The 22,799-nt window shown below is 47.6% G+C and overlaps 1 protein-coding gene across 3 annotated transcripts in view; it reads left to right on the top strand.

The window, feature by feature from the left end:
- The window catches only part of LOC120030344 (neurexin-2-like), an 848,849-nt gene that overhangs the window by 807,004 nt on the left and 19,046 nt on the right, over positions 1–22,799 (top strand). The window contains exons 13-15 of one of the 3 annotated variants that reach the window (XM_038975719.1): positions 10,032–10,351; positions 16,790–16,868; positions 18,827–18,829. In XM_038975719.1, coding sequence (XP_038831647.1) covers positions 10,032–10,351; positions 16,790–16,868; positions 18,827–18,829 — 402 coding nt within the window. Of the gene's footprint in view, positions 1–10,031; positions 10,361–15,911; positions 15,943–16,787; positions 16,869–18,826; positions 18,830–22,799 lie in introns of those variants that run through there. The other 2 variants (XM_038975718.1, XM_038975720.1) reach the window with 2 other exon arrangements.

Raw genomic sequence — 22,799 nt, forward strand, 5'->3', positions numbered from 1 at the left:
ATTGTTTGAGGATGGTGCCCCACATCTGTAACGGCTGTCTAGCTCTTCCTCCTCCTCGGACGAGGAGAGGAGAGAAGGATCGGAAGACCAAAATGCAGCGAGGTATGATGACATATTGAATTTATTTAAAGACGAAGACGAACACGAAAAAACACTTGGAAAATTACAAAACAACAAAACCGATGTAGACAGACCTGAACATGGAACTTACATAACTACACGAAGAACTCACGAACAGGAACGGACTACATCAAACGAACGAACAAACGAAACAGTCCCGTGTGGTGCACAGACACAGACACGGAAGACAATCACCCACCAACAAACAGTGTGACCAGCCAACCTATATATGGTTCTCAATCAGAGGAAAACGTCAAACACCTGTCCCTGATTGAGAACCATATAAGGCTAATTACAAGTGACCTAAACATAGAAACACAAAACATAGAATGCCCACCCCAACTCACGCCCTGACCAACTAAACACATACAAAAATAACATAAAACAGGTCAGGAACGTGACAGAACCCCCCCCCCCTCAAGGTGCGAACTCCGGACGCACCACCAAAAGTCTAGGGGAGGGTCTGGGTGGGCATCTGTCCACGGTGGCGGCTCAGGCTCTGGGCGTGGTTTCCATCCCACCATAATAAATCCCCGCTTCTTTATCCCCCTCACAATGACCACCCTCCAAATAACCCCACCTAAATTAAGGGGCATCACCAGGATAAGGAGCAGCACCGGAATGAGGGGCAACACCGGAATGAGGGGCAACACCAGAATGAGGGGCAACACCAGAATGAGGGGCAACACCAGAATGAGGGGCAACACCAGAATGAGGGGCAACACCAGAATGACTGGCGGATCCTGGCTGGCTGGCTCTGGCGGATCCTGGCTGGCTGGCTCTGGCGGATCCTGGCTGGCTGGCTCTGGCGGATCCTGGCTGGATGATGGCTTAATGCTGGATGACGGCTCTGGCTGGTCATGGCTGGATGACGGCTCTGGCTGGTCATGGCTGGCTGACGGCTCTGGCTGGTCATGGCTCGCTGACGGCTCTGGCTGGTCATGGCTCGCTGACGGCTCTGGCTGGTCATGGCTCGCTGACGGCTCTGGCTGGTCATGGCTCGCTGACGGCTCTGGCTGGTCATGGCTCGCTGACGGCTCTGGCTGGTCATGGCTCGCTGACGGCTCTGGCTGGTCATGGCTCGCTGACGGCTCTGGCTGGTCATGGCTCGCTGACGGCTCTGGCTGATCATGGCTCGCTGACGGCTCTGGCTGATCCTGGCTCGCTGACGGCTCTGGCTGATCCTGTCTGGCGGAAGGCTCTGGCTGATCCTGCCTGGCGGAAGGCTCTGGCTGATCCTGTCTGGCGGAAGGCTCTGGCTGATCCTGTCTGGCGGAAGGCTCTGGCTGCTCCTGTCTGGCGGAAGGCTTTGGCTGCTCCTGTCTGGCGGAAGGCTCTAGCGGCTCCTGTCTGGCGGAAGGCTCTAGCGGCTCCTGTCTGGTGGACGGCTCTGTAGGCTCATGGCAGACGGGCGGCTTTGCAGGCTCATGGCAGACGGGCGGCTTTGAAGGCTCAGTACCGACGGGCGGCTTTGAAGGCTCAATACAGACGGGCAGTTCATGCGGCGCTTGGCAGACGGACAGTTCAGACGGCGTTGGGCAGACGGACAGTTCAGGCGCCGTTGGGCAGACGGGCAGTTCAGGCGCCGCTGGGCAGACGGCAGACTCTGGCCGGCTGAGACGCACTGTAGGCCTGGTGCGTGGTACCGGGACTGGTGGTACCGGGCTGAGGGCACGCACCTCAGGGCGAGTGCGGGGAGAAGGAACAGTGCGTACAGGGCTCTGGAGACGCCCTGGAAGCCTGGTGCGTGGTGCCGGAACTGGAGGTACCGGGCTAAGGACACGCACCTTCAGGCTAGTGCGGGGAACAACAACAGGGCACACTGGACTCTCGATGCGCACTATAGGCCTGGTGCGTGGTACCGGAACTGGAGGTACCGGGCTGAGGGCACGCACCTCAGGGCGAGTGCGGGGAGAATGAACAGTGCGTACAGGGCTCTGGAGACGCACAGGAGGCTTGGTGCGTGGTGCCGGGACTGGGCTGGAGACACGCACCATAGGGCTAGTGCGTGGAGCAACAACAGGGCACACTGGACTCTCGATGCGCACTATAGGCCTGGTGCGTGGTACCGGAACTGGAGGTACCGGGCTGAGGGCACGCACCTCAGGGCGAGTGCGGGGAGAAGGAACAGTGCGCACAGGGCTCTGGAGACGCACAGGAGGTTTGGTGCGTGGCGCCGGGACTGGAGGCACTGGGCTGGAGACACACACCATAGGGCTAGTGCGTGGAGGAGGAACAGGGCTCTGGATACGCACTGGAAGCCTGGTGCGTGGTGTAGGCACTGGTGGTACTGGGCTGGAGCGGGGAGGTGGCGCCGGAAATACCGGACCGTGCAGGCGTACTGGCTCCCTTGAGCACTGAGCCTGCTCAACCTTACCTGGTTGTATGCTCCCCGTCGCCTGACCAGTGCGGGGAGGTGGAATAACCCGCACCGGGCTATGTAGGCGAACCGGGGACACCATGCGTAAGGCTGGTGCCATGTAAGCCGGCCCGAGGAGACGCACTGGTGGCCAGATGTGTAGAGCCGCTTCATGACATCCGGCTCAACGCTCAATCTAGCCCGGCCGATACGTGGAGCTGGAATGTACCGAACCGGGCTATGCACACGTACAGGAGACACCGTGCGCTCTACTGCGTAACACGGTGTCTGCCCGTACTCTCGCTCTCCACGGTAAGTACAGGGAGTGGGCGCAGGTCTCCTACCTGACTTCGCCACTCTCCCTTTAAGCCCCCCCCCCAATAAATTTTTGGGTAGTACTCACGGGCTTCCAGCCTTGCTTCCGTGCTGCCTCCTCATATCGCCGCCTCTCTGCTTTCGCTGCCTCCAGCTCAGCTTTGGGGCGGCGATATTCTCCTGGTTGAGCCCAGGGTCCCTTTCCGTCCAATATTTCCTCCCATGTCCACGAGTCCTGGTTACTTTGTTGCGCTCTCCCACTCCGCTTGGTCTTTGGTTGGTGGGTGATTCTGTAACGGCTGTCTAGCTCTTCCTCCTCCTCGGATGAGGAGAGGAGAGAAGGATCGGAAGACCAAAATGCAGCGAGGTATGATGACATATTGAATTTATTTAATGACGAACACGAACACGAAAAAACACTTGGAAAATTACAAAACAACAAAACCGATGTAGACAGACCTGAACATGGAACTTACATAACTACACGAAGAACTCACGAACAGGAACGGACTACATCAAACGAACGAACAAACGAAACAGTCCCGTGTGGTGCACAGACACAGACACGGAAGACAATCACCCACCAACAAACAGTGTGAACAGCCAACCTATATATGGTTCTCAATCAGAGGAAAACGTCAAACACCTGTCCCTGATTGAGAACCATATAAGGCTAATTACAAGTGACCTAAACATAGAAACACAAAACATAGAATGCCCACCCCAACTCACGCCCTGACCAACTAAACACATACAAAAATAACATAAAACAGGTCAGGAACGTGACAACATCAAAATATTTTTCCACCAGTACAGGTTTCATACATTCACATATAAAGATTAAATATTCACATCTTCCTCTGATTTGTCATCCAAAGGGTCCCAGCTATAACATGTAGTGTCGTTTTGTTAGATAAAATCCTTCTTTATATCCCAAAAAGTCAGTTTAGTTGGCGCCATCGATTTGAGTAATCCACTCGTTCAACTTGCAGAGAAAGGAATCCGAAAATCTACCTAAAACTTAAAACTTTCTTATTAATTTTTGAAGTTACAAGCCTGAAACCTTGAAAATAGACTGCTGACACCCTGTGGAAGCCATAGGAATAACCCTAATTTACAATATGACCTTTCTCTTGCATTTCTAAGAGGATGGACTCTCAAAAAAATAATCCAGGTTGGTTTTTCTTTGGATTTTCTCCTACCATATCTATTGTGTTATATTCTCCTACATTATTTTAACATTTCTACAAACTTCAAAGTGTTTTCCTTCCAATGGTACCAATTATATGCATATCCTGGCTTCAGGGCCTGAGCTACAGGCAGGTTACTTTAGGCACGTCATTCAGGAGGAAATTGAGAAAAAAAGGGGCCTAGCCCTAAGAAGTTTTTAACAATTGGGAGAGAACAACAACGAAAGCAATTGAACCCATTTTGGTGTTTTCTCTCGCCAAAAATATATCTTACTGATATTTCCCTCTCAGTGGCAGTCGGTGCTGTTTTAGATGAGGACAAATACAGTACTTTTTTTATGAGCATGGCCTTATTTCTATTACAGCATATTGGACGACTGTCATTCATATTCCATTCACACAGCTCAATGTAGCATCGATAGGTTTAGGCTACTACGTTATACTCAAATTTTCCCTATACCCATCACGAGGTTGCTACAACCTAGTCTATGAATGAAAGGTTGAGAGAAATTTGAGTAATCAAGGTGACAGACATTCACACACACCGCCTAGCTGATCTAGGGGGTAATTATTAGTCCAACACTTGCAAACGAGAGTTTCTATTGGACAAATTCAGGTATGTTTATCCCCGTTTCGTTCCGTTTGCTTCCGTTTAAGAAACGTTTTTCAACAGAATCGGCGGAATGAGTACAACCTTGATCACGCGGTAAACACATTCATTTTCATAGCAGCCACATACAAACAGCATAATCCCTTTGATCACTGTATAGTTCCTTCACACATCTAATCTCTCCCGTTCTCACCTTTTCCCTTCGATTGTGGACTTCAGTGGTCAACACATCAGCTGTTTGCTATCTGGTGAAAAAACCTTTCCAAGCCAAACCTTCATATCATAACCGCTAACTGCTACACACAGCCTACATTGTCACCATTGTCACCATATTAACGTCATAGTCAACATAGCTACTAGAACTAACGCGTTAGTAAACCTGCTACAACCATGCAGTAGTCAGCAGCAAGCAGTTTAGCAGTTACACCGGTGGAAATAAATGAATAAAACCAAAAGCTTACCTTGACTTGGAAGAGTTCCAGTGTTGGATAGCCATAGCCAGCTAGCTAATATAGCATCCCACTCCCACAAACTAGCTAGCTGCATTTGCCCCCCCCCCCCCCCCCCCCCCACCCTTTGCCGCTACACAAGGGGTTCATAACATGGGTCATAGGATCGGTGCCAGGGGATCGTAGGCTCATGCCCTCAGTGAGGAAATCGAAGAGGCAATGCATCTCTCACCTCCTGGCCAGCTTGCTAGGCTATCAGTCGCTAAGCCCCCTTGTGATTTGGGAAAGGCGCGAGTGATTGAGGTCCATAATGCTTTGAACACCGCCACCCCCCGACCCCACCCCCCCTTCTTTTGCTTCCCTGATCCTGTCTTGTTTTTACGAGCAACCAAACAACTGGGACTATTTTCCAGGTTGTGGCACTGATGACAGATCCCATGTGAGAGGCCTTGGAGAGGGTCGTGATGAGGCCGGAGTGTTATGACACTCCAATGCAGACTTCTCTCTCTAGCTCAAAAGATTTACATAACAACATGCTAAGCTATCTGTTTGGCTGTCATCTTCACTCTGCATACAGAAATTCTCCTCCTTCCCTCTTATTCACCATTAAATCCCTCGTTTATCTCTCTCTCTGCTTTCTAGCATGTTCTCTGTCTACAGTACATGTTTTCCGTAGTGCTATTCTTATCCCCAGCGCTATCTAGCTAGCGTCATCCCCTGTCAGTCAAATTGACTGGATGTTCTCCCACACGGATTAGAACACAAAACATCCATGTGCGTTCAGCAGGGGACGAGACACCCAGGAATAACACACAATACAGCCATGTTCTAATGATATAGGAAGAGGGAGAGGAAGCTGGTGGCAGAGAGCGGTGTTGGGGAAGCTACTCTGAAAATATTCCCATATAAAATAGATAGAAAGACAGTGAGATATAGTTAGACAGAAAGTGAGAGCAGACAATATAATGTAACAGCAAGTGGGATAGAGAGTGGGAGGGAGAGAGAGACCGTCACCTAAGTGACTTAAGCTCCTTTAGTGCAGAGCGACGTCCATCACTCTACAGTTGACAGGGCTGAAGTTAATTAGGTAGTAGTGTGTGTGTCTTCCTGAATAAGTGTTTTAATGAAGACCAGCTAGTGGCTGTCTTCTCAGCCCAGATTTTAGAGTCTCTGTGCCAGCCCAGCCCTGGGCCCTAAGGCCAAATAGTGCATCATCATAAGGGCCCAGGGAGAGAGGGAGACCGGACCACTGCCACCTGATTCAAGACACAAATTGGTCCAATAAACCCTCATAAATGCACCTCCAGCCCGGGGCTGTCCACTGAGAGGACAAACACTGCACACACACACACACACATACACACACACACACACACACACACACACACACACACAGAGAAAAAATGTGGTGTTCCAAAAGGCCATCTGTAACGCACATAAAGGTCACCTCCCTGACACATCTGACAGCTCACGCAAGTTATTATGCACACACAAATACACACACACACACACACACACACCCGTTGTGTCTTAAGCTGTCCGATTGCAAGTCGTGCCAAGACCTTCCCTTCTCCTCCTCCTAAACCTCCCCACCCCAGCCTAAATGGCCCCTGAAGTGACACGTCAGTTTCAATTTGACCCGGCAGGCCCCAAAACAATAACTTCATCAGCTCCTGTTAGTATCCTCTCCATCAGACAGCCACACAAACAAACACTGATTCCCTCTCTCTTCCGGAGGGCACTTTTTCCTCTGACTGATGTTCAGGAGGTAATAGAATGTCTTCAAGGACCTCTCAAGTGTTGGATACTTGACTGTTTTAGTTCACTTCCTCTCAGCACACGCACTAACTTCTCACGGTACAACATAACTGTGTACAACAACACTTTAACAGGCTAAAAGTATCACTCGGCTGTATACAGTATTCCCTAGCTTCCACATAGCTACTGGAAATTCCATATTTCACCTTAGTAGTTTTCTGATGATCACTGCACTCATTTGGAACAAGAGTTGTTCCTGACCGCGCGACCTGATCATGATAAAACTCTTGCCCCTAAGAAGAAAATCTCATTTCAGTCTTCTCACTGAGCATCACTATACTCACAGGGGAGAATGTTAGGTACAGGAGTGGTTGGGTGGCCACGATAGAGCGTGGTAAGCTGAGAGGTGATTTAATATCCAGGCTCTGAGACAGACGGACCGTGTCCTCGCCTCTGCTGTCTGCCTATCTGGAGTCTGGACCTCCCCTAGAGAGATAGGGTTGCTGAGACAGCACCTCTGAAACAGGAGAGCCACTGGGCTGACGTGTGTGTCTCCGTCCTCTGGTCAAGGACAAGAGATGATCCTCCCTCACAGTGGGGGACCGAGTACGTGTGTGGGAGGAGATCAAGAGTGAGTGTGTGGGTGTGTGTAGGGGCTGAAAGCGTGTGTGAACAACATGTGGTGTGTGTACGCTTCAACGTGTGCGCGTGCACGTGTATAGTACGTGTTAGCGTGTGTATGTGCGCACACTTGTACCTAGTACGTGCCAATGTTCTGACGAATTTTCCTTGCTGATGTCCATCCTCTACCAAGTCTCTCGCTTCCCTTCACCACTATCACTTTCCCCAACAAAACATGTTGAGCAGCATCTTCACAGAGATAACAGTGAGCGAGAGCTACGGTATTATGGCAACAGCGCATATGCCTTTAAAGGAAAACTCCACTCAATAACTATCTTTTGGTATTTCTTTCATTAGTCCACTGTTGATACAGTCCCACATTGTTGTTGCATTTCAGCGGTCAAGTTTTCATGACATGATGCGTTTTGCATCGTCGTGATGATGTGGCCGGTGACACTTTGCTTCTTGAAAGTCCAATATCTTGAAAACTTGACTGCTGACAAAAACAGAAACATTCTCGTGGACAGATTGTCGTGGACAGATGAAACGGCGAGAATCTGTCAAGGCAGTAGTTCCTGCTTTGGGGTTTTCGTCATTGATTATTTGGACGAATCAGGATTGGGCGAAAACGGTGCTCCAACCGGTGCAATGATTTTCATGTCCGTTTGCAGATGATAAACGGTTTCCACCAGATTCCATCGGCTGAAATGGGGTGAAATGACATTTACTTCTGTGTAACTGAGATTAGGACTGTATTAACAGTGGACTAATGAAACAAATACCAAAATATAGTTTCAGAGTCGATTTTTCCTTTTAAGTGTCATCGTTAGGGGATGGGAGAGTATCCCTATTGGGGTTCAGATGGATCTAATGATCACATCTCATGATGGCATGTGTAATGGACTGTCTCACTGGAGGCTTTATGCACACAGCATGCACACACAGGCATAGACATGCTCATACACACACACACACGTACACACGCAGACATGCGCACAATACCTTATTAAGCCAGTAAGAAAGTCATGTTTTTTCTCTTAATTGAAAGGGAATGGGAGCTATTTTCCATTTCTGTCCTCTAAATGATTGAAGTCTATCCTCTAGGGGTTTGTAATGTAGAGGACAGTAAGGTAGAAATGTAAACATAATCTTTATAATTGCACACATTCCACACACACACACTCACACACACACACACACACACACACACACACACACACACACACACACACACACACACACACACACACACACACACACACACACACACACACTCAAAGTATTCCATTACCATGATCTGTCATCACTGGGGAGTCCATCCCACACATACTAGTGTGCACGATCTATTACACACACACACACACACACACACACACACACACACACACACACACACACACACACACACACACACACACACACACACACACACACACACACACACACACACACACACACACACACGCACTCTCCCAACAGGCATTGATTAATCCATAAAGAGGGCCAATTTGGCTTCCCCTCTGCTCCTTCCCCTCTCTGCAGTAATTACCTCATCAAGTCTCATTTTAACCCACTTCCTCCGAAACAATATTCTACAGTAATCCTCCTCTCCCCCCACCACACCCCCCCGGGAGGCCCATTAATGTGGTCAAGGGTCATCACTTCTGATATCCAACCTGATTGGCCCAGCATGACACCCCATCCACTGTGAAAACAAGTGTGAGGGAAGAAGAGGGGAAAGAAAAGAGGATTGATATCAGCAAAGAAAAAAGGGATCTTCAGATCACCCCCCTCCACCAACCCCTGGTAACACATTAGTAATGGAACATGCAAATGAGCCGAACCCTCATCTGTCCAATCCAGATGCATAGTAATGACTGGAGGACCAGAAGAGAGAGCGCTGTTGAATTAAACATTAAACTATTTCCTCCAAAGTGGTTTATTTTTCCTAAACGGCTTCTCCATCTCCATACTTTGGGATGGGCTTCTTTTTTGTTTTTGTCTGTCCGAGGCACTTCATCATTTGTGCTGTGTCTCAGGTGCATTAGGGTCGATGACACCGGGCTCTGTAATGTATTCCATCTCTATGGAGAATGCGATGCGACTCCACCCAGCCCCCAGCCTCAGGGTCAGCCCAGGGCTACACCCTGCAATCTATTAGACTGCCAAGTTTCCACATTCTTCAGGCTCTGCTGTGAAACTGAGTGGCCCGCGTGTGTCGGAGTCGAGTCATAATGGCCGCCACCTGTAGCAGCACGGCTCAGGCAAGGTTCCAATCTCCTTAACGCGTTACCAGGGGAAAATCCCCCCATGTGATGGATACTGTCCCCCATTGTTTGTCTGTCTGTCTGTCTGTGTGTGAGTGTGGTGAATTTGGATGTGTGTTGTGCAGCCTACGAAGAGACAAAGACTGATGGTGTCTTCCTTCGCCGCTTCTCTCTCCTCTTTCCGCTGTTTTCTTTCTCTTCTTCTCTCTCTATTTGTTTCTCTGCCCCACCTGTCTATCTTCACCCCCTTTCTCTTTCTCCTACCCTCATTTTATCTCCCACCTCTCTCCTTCCTCTTTCTCCTTTCTGCATCTCCCCGACTTTCTCTCCTCCCTCCACTAGGTCGACAGTTGACCATCTTCAACAGCCAGGCGTTCATCAAGATCGGTGGTGGTGGCGGCGACAAGGCCCGTCACTTCCAGGGCCAGATCTCGGGCCTCTACTACAACGGGCTGCAGGTGCTCAAGCTGGCAGCCGAGGGCGACCCCAATGTGCAGGCCAAGGGCAACCTGCGGCTAGTGGGCGACGTGCCCTCGGTGCTCACCACGGACACCACCAGCACCACGCCGCTGGCCGACATGTCCACCACCATCATGGAGACAACCACGACCATGGCTACCACCACCACCCGCAAGCAGCGTTCACCCACCATGAGGGACAGTGTCACACAGGTTAGTAGGGGAGGACTGGGGTGGAGTGGGGAGGAGGTGAGGGGGGGACTGGGGTGGGGGGGAGGAAACTGGGGTGAAGTGGGGGGGAGGTGATGAGGGGGGAACTGGAGTGGAGTGGGGAGGAGGTGAGGGGGGGAGGCTGGGTTGACACTGATCTGAGGCCAGTTTGGGATTTTCCCTCACAAATGGTGATTATACTTTGATCCTAGATATGTTCTTATAACTTCTTCCCAGAGTGAGTGGGGGGGGGGGGGGGGGGGGGGGGGACAAGGGTCATGACTGTTTCATAGTAGTTATTCCTCTCTACAGAATCATACAAACTTTCTGTAGCAACGTACTCTCTGTTTGGCCAAAGATTGACATTCAGGACTTCAAACGAACCCGTTAACAAGTCTAGTATACCCCATTAGAGCAATCCAGACGGGTGTTTTGATTTCTTCTAAAGCAAAATCACAAATCGAAGCCCAGACACATTGTTAGAGGCAATATGAATCACATCCATCCAGACCAATCACACGTAGCCAGACAGTTGTGGCATCGAAGGAATAAACGCAAATAAATTGCTTGCCTCAATTACACTGCCTCACCCTCTCAACATGTTGTTATCCTGTGTGCGTGTGTGTTTGAGTGACCGCGCACTACCCGTGTGTCTAGTATACACGTCCCCATACAAAGGCTAAGTTTTCCTAGCACTAATCTCAACATGTTACGATCACTCGATCCACCAATCCTGGAAGTGGCAATTGGGGAACAACGGGAGATAGAGCTATTAGGTCAACTACTGTAGACACACAGTCACACACAGTCCGTATGTTGTCACAATGCCGCCCAGTCCCCACGCAACCCACAATAAGCTGTAATAACAGGCCTGTGTCCTCCAAGAGAGGGAATCATTTCTTCCAATTTCACAGCCCATACCGTCTGTTAATTAGCCTCAAGCCGCGTGCATTGTGATGTAATACAGCGCAGCTACATTAGCAGTCTGCTGCAGTTGTGTGGTGGTGTAGCATTAGAATAGCATTAGGATCCAGGCGCCCAGAGAGAAATGCTATATTGATTGAGCTTACCTGACACAACTTGAACAAACGGAATAGTCCCAAAAGTTCAAACAACACACATCTGCAATTTTAGGTCGGCTCAATTTATGCTTGTGCTGTCAATCGCGCAATCGCGGAGCCTCTGGAGGCTTGTGGAGGCCAAATCGAGCTCTGTGCCGCATCGCCGGGCGCCTCCCATGTTACGGAACCATGCAGAGGGCTCTGTTTGGCTCCGTAATACCTCCGCGTTGACGTGATTGGTTGACGGTAGGTGAGGGCGGGAGGTCCTGTAGAAACACCAACTCTCTTCCTTGACAACTTCCTTCACAACAGTTCTGCTGTGGTCCGCCAAGCGCAAGAAGTATGAATGCTCTTTCTGCGGAGGCAGCATCCAGATGTCAGATTGACCATGCTGAGCCTATAAGGTTAGGTTAGGTAAAGCGCAGTTCTAACAAGCTGTGGCTGTTTCTGTCATTTCAAAAGACTTGCGTGGTGTTGCATGGCAAAGACGTTAAGCTAGAAGTAACATTAACATTGGGTTTCTCTCAAATAGCTTGTTCATTATCACCCTCCTTGTCCTCAGAAGCTTACCTGAGATCAATCACACAAACCTCTTGGCCTGACAGCCTACCTTTGACAACCAATGCCTAAGGACATTGCTCTCATACGAACTACCTACCTCCCCCTCTTTCTTTCTCCCATCTCTCTTTCCCTCCATCTTCCTAACTCACCACACTTGAAAACGAAGGCTCGTCTGTGTCTCTCTCTCTCTCTCTCTCTTTCTCTCCTCAGCCAATAACAACAGTGCTAATTAATGTGTGGAACTAAAAGCTTCTCGGAGAGAGGGATGGAGAAATATGGAGAGACGGAGAGCAAGAGGGATGTGAGAGAGAGAGAAAAGAAGAGGCGGAGGGTGACAGGGGGGGGGGTGAGGGGGTGTAAGGGTAGACTAGAGAGATGTGGGCGTCTTATGCTACTAGCTGCCGCACTGCAAACACCAATCAAGTCTTATCTAATTGAATGTTCGCGTTTGGGCACCGTTGTTTGTTTACCTTTTGGGACTTTTCCCAGCATCATCCTTCCCTCATCGCGCTGCGTAGCCGGAGCCACAGTCCTTTGATTTCAGCCTCGCTAAATTCAATAAATGGGTGGAAAATGAGCTTAATTATCTCTATACGGCGTTATCAAAGCAGGCAGGGGCTGCCTGTGTACTCTATCCATCGGTTTGGAGAAGGGGAGTAGAAGAGGAGATCAGACAGTGTGGACTGTACAAAGATCAATGCTGCTAGCTACTTCATCCTTCCAAAGTCCTGTGTGTATAATGCAACAGTAGTAGCGCTGGTACCATTATCAATACAGGCAGATTGCCCTTCCAAAGTGAATGCTCCCACTGCCTCTACTATTAGGAATGGAGCTCGGTGACCCCTGTAGCGTTCCATTACGTGTTGTGTGTGCATCCCAAATGGCACCCTTTTCCCTAAACAGTGCACTACTTTTGACCAGAGCCCTATCTGCCCTGGTCAAAAGTAGTGCCCTAGATGGGGAATATGGTTCCATTTGGGCCATTGCCAGTGTTATATCTGATGACCTCTTCCCTGGTGGTCTGCGGTTTAGCTACTCTCTGTGCCAAGCTAGTTAAACGTAAGATCGGTGTAACCTAAACTGGATATGTACTGCTCATATTTTACGTGCCTGTCTCCGTCTCTGCGTGTGTGTCTAGAACGCATGGATGTGTCACTCAATGTGTATTCCATATCAATGTCTCTCTACTGGCCTCTAGGCAGACTAGACATCCGTGTGTAGAAGGGTGTAATGACAAGGCTCCTTAGCGGGTGTTGTTTTGTGTGCTGTGAAATAGACAGCCATCTTGAGAAACGTCTGTAGGCGTCCTGGTGCCCAGAGGCACATTCAGCTCTAGCAGATAGCTGGTGTTTCTGTTTGTATGGCGCTCCACCGCGGCGCTGTTCATAATTAACGAGCGTAATGTTTATTGCTTGACATGCGCCGCACCAAGTCATAACACAAGTCCTAGTCCTGCCGTGTGTTTTTATAGGCAATAAACAGTTCTTCCACATTTCTCAGAGATGTTCCCAAATTTGAACAGCGTTGCTATATTGCCTTGTGCCTATACGGGCGTACATGATCATCCCGAATAACCTTTTATTACGAAAAGCAAAACCCGGGGAAAGAAGTCATTACGAACGAGTTACTCAACCAAGTACCACGATGACAAAGTATATGATCTAAGCCTCCTTAACGCTCCCCAGTCAGCCGATGCTTTGTTGGGCTAACCCAGCTTTCCCCACTCTAACGGATGGCTCTGTCATTGCCCTGCTCTTCCTGGTATGTGTCCCTTTTGCTCCACTAATGGCTGATGTGTCGTTTTCACGGCCCGGCGAGCTCGCCTTGCTGTCTCTCCCTGACGAACACAGGCGGACAAAGAGAGAGTGGAGACGGGGAGAGGGAAATGGAGGAAGGGGGTGGAGACAGGGATAGGGAAAGGGAAATGGAGGAAGGGGAGGAGAGGTGGAGTGTTGAGAAGCAGACGGAGGCAAACAGAGAGAGAGGGGGAGACAGAGGAGACAGAGGAGACAGAGAAATGGAGGGAGAGAGGACAGGAAGAGACAGAGTATGAGTATTGAGTTTTGGGGGTCGAAAGAAAACTAGTGGGAGCAGAAAGACAATGAGGACAAAGACGAAGGAAAAGCGAACATGTCACCCCCCAAATCCCATATGACACATTACAACCATGGCTGAAACAGCTCCATCCCTTTACAGCCGTAGAAGCCCAGATCACACGGTAACGTTCAACAACTAAGAGAGATCCTATTGATTTTCTCACTTCCATTTCCTGGGCAGCTGATCTGATGGGGCACTCCTATTCCTATAGAAAAGTTTGTGGTCGTACGCACATCCTTAAAAACATAGGCGCTGGGCTAATAAAGAATACTAGTATAGAACAAGAAGGCCCGCACACTGTCAAAGCTCCCACTTCACCGGTTTATTAACAAGGTTTCGATCGTCTCAACCCTGTCCACATGGCCCATTCATTAGTCATGCAGTGTTTACATGGAGCTAGCTAGCTTTGCGTCCCAGCACACACACACACACACACACACAGGATACACACACTCTGTCGTCTGTGTAGTTAATAGGCCATCTTAGGGAGTCTGTGGTGGCGTTTTTGCGCTAGAGCCAACTCGGTAATTGCACTACAGTATGTATACTATACAGCCTCAGCCGGGGCCCAAGCTAATGTCTCAGCACTGGTTTAACGAGACTGTAGCCCCTCTACCACTCAACGGGACAGGGGGACGGGACATAGGCAAGTGAACCCAAATGTACATTTCTCCTGCAAGCCGGAGCAATAAAAAAGCTGTGAGCTACCCGTTGCTACCCGTTGCTACCCGTTGCTACCCGTTGCGAGACACTTTGACCATGACAAAAAAAATGCTTTGATGGTTTAGAGAAGAACATACTTTTTCATGTGTTCGTTTTTACCCTGATAGAAGACTAGATGCTACAGAATGGGGGAAGTCATCACTTCTCCTGCGTTGACCCCAATTTGGAGGCTGTAGTTTGGGGTAAACTATGATCCGTAGGAGCCCCTCCTATGCACAGTCAGGGCATGTGATCTCTCAAACCTCACCTCGAGGAGCCCTTTCCGGACAAAGATTCCCTTTGGGACAGATCTAGGGTCAGCTTCCCCTCCTACAATCTTAACCTTACCTGTTAGTGGTGGAAATGCAAAACTGACCCAAGATCAGTGTCTAGGGTCGACGTCACAATACTCCGTGTACCACCAGCCATTACATTTGGTATATTCAGGTACTAGCACGCCTGATTCAACTAATCAAGAGCTTGATGATTGGTTGACCCGTTGAATGATGCTGGTACTAGAATAGATCAAATGAGTATAACTGGCATCTGGTACTCGAGAAGAGATTCGGGAAACACTGGCCTGCATGAGTGGAAACTATTGCAGCAAGACATCAGCAGTGCAGGTTGGGCAGGTTGCGCAGATGAAATAAGTGAATGTCTGCATTCCTAACACCAGGGGGCGTAATTGAGATCATTCCTTGACAATGTACAGCTTCTAATAGCATGTGCTACTGAGTGGACTGCAATTAGTATATTCTAATAGCAAGTGTTACTGAGTGGACCACTCTAGCTCAATAAATAAATACAAGTTCTATTGTAGTGCTATTGTCAAACATGAGGATATTTTCACTTCAGATATTCCTTGATATCTAGTTTTGAAGCTGTATTCCTAAAATGTAAACGTAAAAATACCAATACTATTAGGCATGGACTCCAACCCCACCTTCATATTTGCATTCCTCTACATCTGTCTCCCCTTCTCGTTAATGTCTTTCTATATCAAAAAAGAGAAAATACAAATAAAATATACTGTATACTAGAAGACCACTACTTTGAAATCACAGAATGTTAGAAATTCATTCTAGGTTACATAATTCGATATTTGTTATCAAAGGGAGAGCTGGTCATTTAGGATGGAAATGAAATGGAAGATGCAGATTTTGCCATGTTCTCATTAAGCCCATCTGAGAGGCCCAGATGGACACACACACACACACACACACACACACACACACACTCACTCGCTCTCTATCTCGCTCTCACAGACACACGCACACCCACACACACACCCACACACACATAAGTAAATGCATCCTGTCTGTGGATACATAATGGATGGAGAGAGGTTAAACTCTGTGTACAGACAGTGAACAGATCACTGTGCTCAAAGGAATTGGGCTGCCCATGTTAAAAGCCCTCATCCCTCCCACCTGTATTCCATCAGGCTGAACTCATCTTGAATATTAACTTGAGCCTGGGGGTTGAGGATAATAGACTAGACAAGGTGCTTCCTAGCAGCACAAGTGGGTGAGAGGGATAGTACACGAAGAACAGAGTTCTGAATGGGCTTTTTGTATGGGGGCTATTAGCCTAGCTTCCACTAGCTCGTTGTGGCTCTGGGCTAGATGGACTTCAACAATTGGTTTTCACTGGGTTGTATTTTATGTGGGGATCTCAAAATAAAGGGGTGTCAGCTCGGTTGCCCTTCTGTTTCTGCGTGACGATGATGAACGACTTGGCTAAAGCAGAAACAGAGTGATGACTAAGTTGAAGTTATGACTTTGCAATAGGCTTACCTTGTTCTTTCGTGCATGACAGGTTGCATGATGGGTAAGGCCCGAGGTTTAGGCTACCTGACCAGGGACCCTAGTTACACTTTATCCTACAACCAGGGCCGAGTTGTTCCTGGACAGGTCCTATGGTCAGGGAAAAACGTATCTCTGTCTGGGTAGTAGAACACGCACTCACACCCTTCTATCTGCCTCTTTCTCCTTCTCCATCTCTGTTCTAGAACACGGATGATCTGTTGGTAGCATCTGCTGAGTGTCCCAGCGATGACGAGGACTTGGAGGAGTGCGAGCCTGGAAATGGTGAGTCCACTCTGGGGGTTCTGTGTCCACTACAGGGGTCCACCAGCCCTACAGAGACCCACAACAGAAACAGCTAGCTCCCCTTACCCACTTTGTTCTACTACTGTGACCTCATGACCTCCCACATGCAGCCCTGATTGGTCAGATGTGTGCCCACCCTGGTTTCTTATTGGTTAAGGTTCAAAGCTGTGAACTGACAGTTCCTAAGTTTCCCGAGCCATCTGCGGGGCAGCTTTGCATCCTGATTGCGTAGCAGCTGGTGCTAGGCCAGCTGTTGCACCAATCAGCCCCTCCGTTCTTAACGATTCCGGGCAGGTTCAACATTGAACTCCTCTTGACCGTCTGCCTCACAGCGGGCCCGGAGCTGAGCGACGTCGGAGTGAGCGGAAAGGTCAAAACGAACTTCTGAGAAGGGATGGAGAGGGCCCGTGGAAAGGGCAGGATGTTGACTGTGGTTTCAAGACATAGTGCGCTGGCTGGTTGCCAGGGAACTGCCAAGAACTCTTGCATGAATCAGAATGCTACGACTGCCAGAGCTAATCTCTACTGGGCGTGTTTCCGTGTTTTCCAGAAGGCTCAAATCAAACACGTACGCTAAACAACCTAGGAGGTCTAGAAATAACTCTAGCCTAGGAAATAACCTTTATAAAAGCCATCAGGAACATTTTGTTAACGTTACGTTTTTTATATTCATGTTTTTTAATTTGATGTGGAGTAGAACTCATCCTGGATTATATTACGTTTTGACTATTTTGATTCAGTAATGTCAAGGCGACTTTAAAAATCGAATGAAATGCTTATTACACTTTAAGTGGGTGAAATATTCTACACTCCATCGATTATCTGTGTGGTTTCACTGTAGGTGGTGGAAGCCGAAATTGTCTTCTTATCAGAAGCAGTTTTTGGTGACTGACTGCTGCCCAAAAGTAATCTCTCTAGAGAGAAGAGCAACACACACCCACGCCTCCAGATAGACACTGTCTGTCTCTGACCATCACCCCTGAGACACAACAACAATCATACAGACAGGACAGCATTATCCCTCCTACCTATAAGACCGTGAAAGACACACACACGCACACAGAAGCACGAACACACACAAACATACACACATTGCACACCCACACACAAAATCTCTCTCACTCACTTTCTCTCTCTCACACACACACCCTTATCCTCCACACACACGTACACACACACACACACCCCTCACCCTGCTAGTCTCCATTGTCCCAGTCAGGTTACGTATTGTAAACCAGTGGCGGTCGGTGCCATTTAAGATGAGGGAGGACGATCATTTTTTTTATGAGCATGGACTTATTTTTATTACAGCATATTGGATGACTGTCATTCATATTCCATTCACCCAGCTCAATGTATCATCGATAGCTTTAGGCTACTCCATGATAATTGAATGTTCCCTATACCCATCATGAGGTTGCTACAACCTAGCCTATGAATGAAAGTTTACAAAGTAGGGGCACAGTTCGAGGGATTCTTTTTTTGTAATCAAGGTAACAGACAGTGATACATTCAATACTGCCTTGTACTCTCTTGCCTGCATCTAACAGATCTAGGGTATAATCTTTAGTCCAACATTTGCAAATTAGAGTTTCTGTTGGACAATTTCAGATATGTTTATCCCTGTTTCGTTCCATTTGCTTTCGTTTAAGAAACGTTTTTTAACAGAATCGGCTGGATGAATACACCCCTGATCACACACAAACACAGTTCACTTTCATAGCAGCCACATACAAACAGCATGATCCCTTTGCTCGTTGTAATTCCTTCTTGCATCTACACTCTCTCCTCCTCTCTCACCTGGACTTCAGTGAACAACACCAGCGGTCTGTGACCAGGCAAAAAAACTTTCCAAGCCAAACCTTCATAACCTAATAGGTTATAGAACTAATGCATTAGTAAACCCGCTACAATCATGCAGAACAGTGTACAGTCAGCAAGTAGTTTAGCAGTTACACCGGCTGGCCCCAGTGGAAATAAGTTAATAAAACCAAAAGTTTACCATGACTTGAAGTTCCAGTGTTCGATAACCATAGCCAGCTAGCTAACATTGCATCCCTCTTGAGCCGGGTGTTTGAGTAGACTGAACTAGCCAGCTGCATTCGCTAGCAACTTGAAAGTGAAAAAAATACGATGAAATGTCTCTCTCTCCCTTTCTCTTGACTCTCCATATTTTTTGAAGAAATGTCTTTCACTCTCTTTGAGTCATATACTCACCACATGTTATGCACTGCAGTGCTACAGTAGCTAGCTGTAGCTTATGCTTTCAGTACTAGATTCATTCTCTGATCCTTTGATTGGGTGGACAACATGTCAGTTCCTGCTGCAAGAGTTAATGCTGCAACCTTCATTGTAAAACAGTGCGTTTTAATCAATTATTTGGTGACGGGAACATATTTAGTCTAGTTTTATTTAAAAATTCAAACTTTTTACATTTCTCTATTTTCATTTTTATGAAATTCACTGAGAAGGTCCTGCCCTTCCTTCTCTGAGGAGCCTCCACTGCTGTAAATCTTAAGGACAGCCACAGCCACTAGTCATGATCTGATGTGAGCCAATGACTGGGGAGATCTACCTCTCATGTCAGCCGACTGTGGAGCCCTGCTCCATCCATTTCTATTGGAGCTGCAGCAGGAGACCTGTACGAGACGGCCTTGATTTGTCTCTGAAATATGGGACGGAGCACTAATGAGAATTTGATATTGATCAATACGGTTAGCTCCCTACTGTAACAAGCAGCTGCTCTAGGCTCCACGGCTATGTTCAGTAGTAGCAGGGATAGCAGAGTTGTAATTGTAAAGGAGTGTTGGTGTTTCTGTTGATTCACTACAGCCGAGAGCATCTTGCTCTGCCGGTTTTGTTTTATTCCTCCCTGTCAAAGGTGTTTGTGTTTCCTTAGAGGAAAGTGCGGAAAGCTCAAACCACTTTTGTTGTTTTTGTTGTAACTCTCTGATGGCTTTTCTAAAGGGAGACAAGTCCAAAGAGAGATACAGGCACAGGCAGGCACATACACACACACACACACACACACACACACACACACACACACACACACACACACACACACACACACACACACACACACACACACACACACACACACACACACACACACTAAAACACACAGACAAAGATAAAGAAGGGGAGACAGAACTAGGATGGCGACAGAGAGGGAGAGGAGTGAGTCGGATCATAAAAGAAAGAAGGAGCCGCAGCCGAGAGAGAGAGAGGGAGAGGGAGGGAGAGAGAAAGATTCCACATCTTGGAGGAGTGACTGGCATTGAGATGTGCGTCACGTCCCCTTACTCTCCAAAGAGAGAAGGAGCGGAGGAGAGAGGGGGGAAAGAAAGAGAGAGAGAGAAATGTGGGGATCCCTCCGATTAATTTTCTATCTGCCCTGCCTGCCTCCCACCGGGCTAATTAATCTTTGGCCTCGTTAGGCTTGCTGTAATTACATCATCCAACAAGCCTGAATTTGGTTTCACTCACTTTTAATGAGCCCCAGCCAGAATAGGGAGAATACATATCAGGGATCCCTTTAACAAAACCCTGCTATCTACACTGCAGCATCAGCTTTGGAGGAGGCACGCACGCACAGACAGACAGACAGACAGACAGACAGACAGACAGACAGACAGACAGACAGACAGACAGACAGACAGACAGACAGACAGACAGACAGACAGACAGACAGACAGACAGACAGACAGACAGACAGACAGACAGACAGACAGACAGACAGACAGACAGACAGACAGACAGACAGACAGACATCACAGCTAGCTCCAGTCTACTCTCTCTAGCCTGCTAACAATCTGCCTCTTGCTGTTTGAGTTTTTATTGTCCTTGATGTCTTTTGTTTTTACTTTGTTGTTGTTTTCCTTTGTTCTTGTCTTTTTTTATCTTTTATCATTTGTATTGGTTGTTGGCACAACGGGTGGGTAGTTGTTTTGGTTGGGTTGGAAAGGGATGGTGGCTTGGAGGAGGTGGCGATGGGGGGGGGGGGGGGGGGGGTCTTGGATGGTTGAGGGGTAGCTCTCGGGGGGAACTCTGGTTGGGGACGGCGGGTGACCTGGCAGTCGGGAGCGTTGGGCCGGTGGGTGAGAGGTCGCTGGTTTGGGTCCCCGTGTCGAATGGGTGGGGGTATCTGACGATTTGCCTTTGGGCGGGGCGCTTGACCCTGGTTGCTCCTGTGGGTCGCTCTGGATGGGAGCGCCAGCGAGATGACTGGAATGTAATGTAAATATTGAGCAGCATCACTGCAGATAGAGTGTATGTTTTAATATTCCATTTTTAAAAAACGACAACAAAAATCTTATCTGTTTCTCTCGCTCAAACTTCTTTCTCCCTCCCCTCCCTATCCCTCCCAGTTTCTTTCCCTCTCACTTTTTCATCATCTCTCCCGTTCTTGCCTTGTCATTTTCTTCTTCTTTTCTCTCCCTCTCTCTCTCTCTCTGCCCCCCCCTTTCTTTCTCTCTCTCTCCCCCTCTTTCATACATTTACCCTACAGTAGCGTCTCTTGAGAGGGACAGGTGACAGGGTTATCACAGAGCACCACGTCAGTGAGATCGAAAGTTCAGTTCCCTGGCCAGACCTGCTCTGAGACAGCAATAAATAATTAATCATGAAACTTCCCCTTTAAAGAACAAACGGTGAGACCGAAGTAATGTGATTGGAAATCCAAACCCAGCCCCTTTAACTTCTCATAGACAGCACTGCAGCCCCCCCTGTGGACAAACGGACCCATTGAGCTCAATGGGCATCTGTATGGTGATGTTGATATATTTCATATCACCTTAGGTAGATTATATACCCTTTAGACTCTATAACTGTAGCCATTTTGGGTCATACAGGGCAATTAAAAATGATCACATTGACTGTAGCAATATCTTCCTTTTCCTCTTGCGTATATATTATACAGTGTCTAAATAAAGATTTTCCTAGGAAGCCAAGCTGTGCTGGTTAATACGTTGCGTATATTTCCATAAGTCAACAGAGCCTAGAGTTGAGGCATTTTCTTGATATCAATATATTATATTGGGTGTCTTATGAGGTACTTAAAATCCAATATGTTCACTGAGACAGAATATCAAGCAGCTTCAGCCCCAATCTCCTCATGTGGACAAAAACAATGTAGCAATATCCTATTAAAAATAAATTCATGTTCAAGAAATCACATTAAAAATGTAATTACAAAATAATAATATTACTGAACAAAAGATAACAGGGGTCCAAATATCTGTCCAGCCAGCACACGATGTTAGCACAGTTAGGATAACCGGAATCGCCATGGGATGTCTACCCACAACTGTGAACAATTTTTAACAAATTTCGCTTGCCAGATTTGTTTTTCCTCTTTGTTCAATAATTAGATTGTGGATTTTAGTATGCCCTGCAAATACTTAATTTGGATGAAACATCTGTCCCTTGTTTTTTAAGTACTGTTGTAGATTAAGAAGAGTAATAATAACAAACAAAAAACATTGCAGTAAATATGTTAAAGAGAGATGAGAAAACACTGACAGTAAATATGTTAGTGATGAGAAAACACTGACAGTAAATATGTTAGAGATGAGAAAACACTGACAGTAAATATGTTAGAGATGAGAAAACACTGACAGTAAATATGTTAGAGAGAGATGAGAAAACACTGACAGTAAATATGTTAGAGAGAGAGGATAAACCACTGACAGTAAATATGTTAGAGAGAGATGAGAAAACACTGACAGTAAATATGTTAGAGAGAGATGAGAAAACACTGACAGTAAATATGTTAGAGAGAGATGAGAAAACACTGACAGTACATATGTTAGAGAGAGATGAGAAAACACTGACAGTACATATGTTAGAGAGAGAGGATAAAACACTGACAGTAAATATGTTAGAGAGAGATGAGAAAACACTGACAGT

The sequence above is a fragment of the Salvelinus namaycush genome, chromosome 36 (assembly GCF_016432855.1).
Source record: "Salvelinus namaycush isolate Seneca chromosome 36, SaNama_1.0, whole genome shotgun sequence".
NCBI lineage: Eukaryota > Metazoa > Chordata > Actinopteri > Salmoniformes > Salmonidae > Salvelinus > Salvelinus namaycush.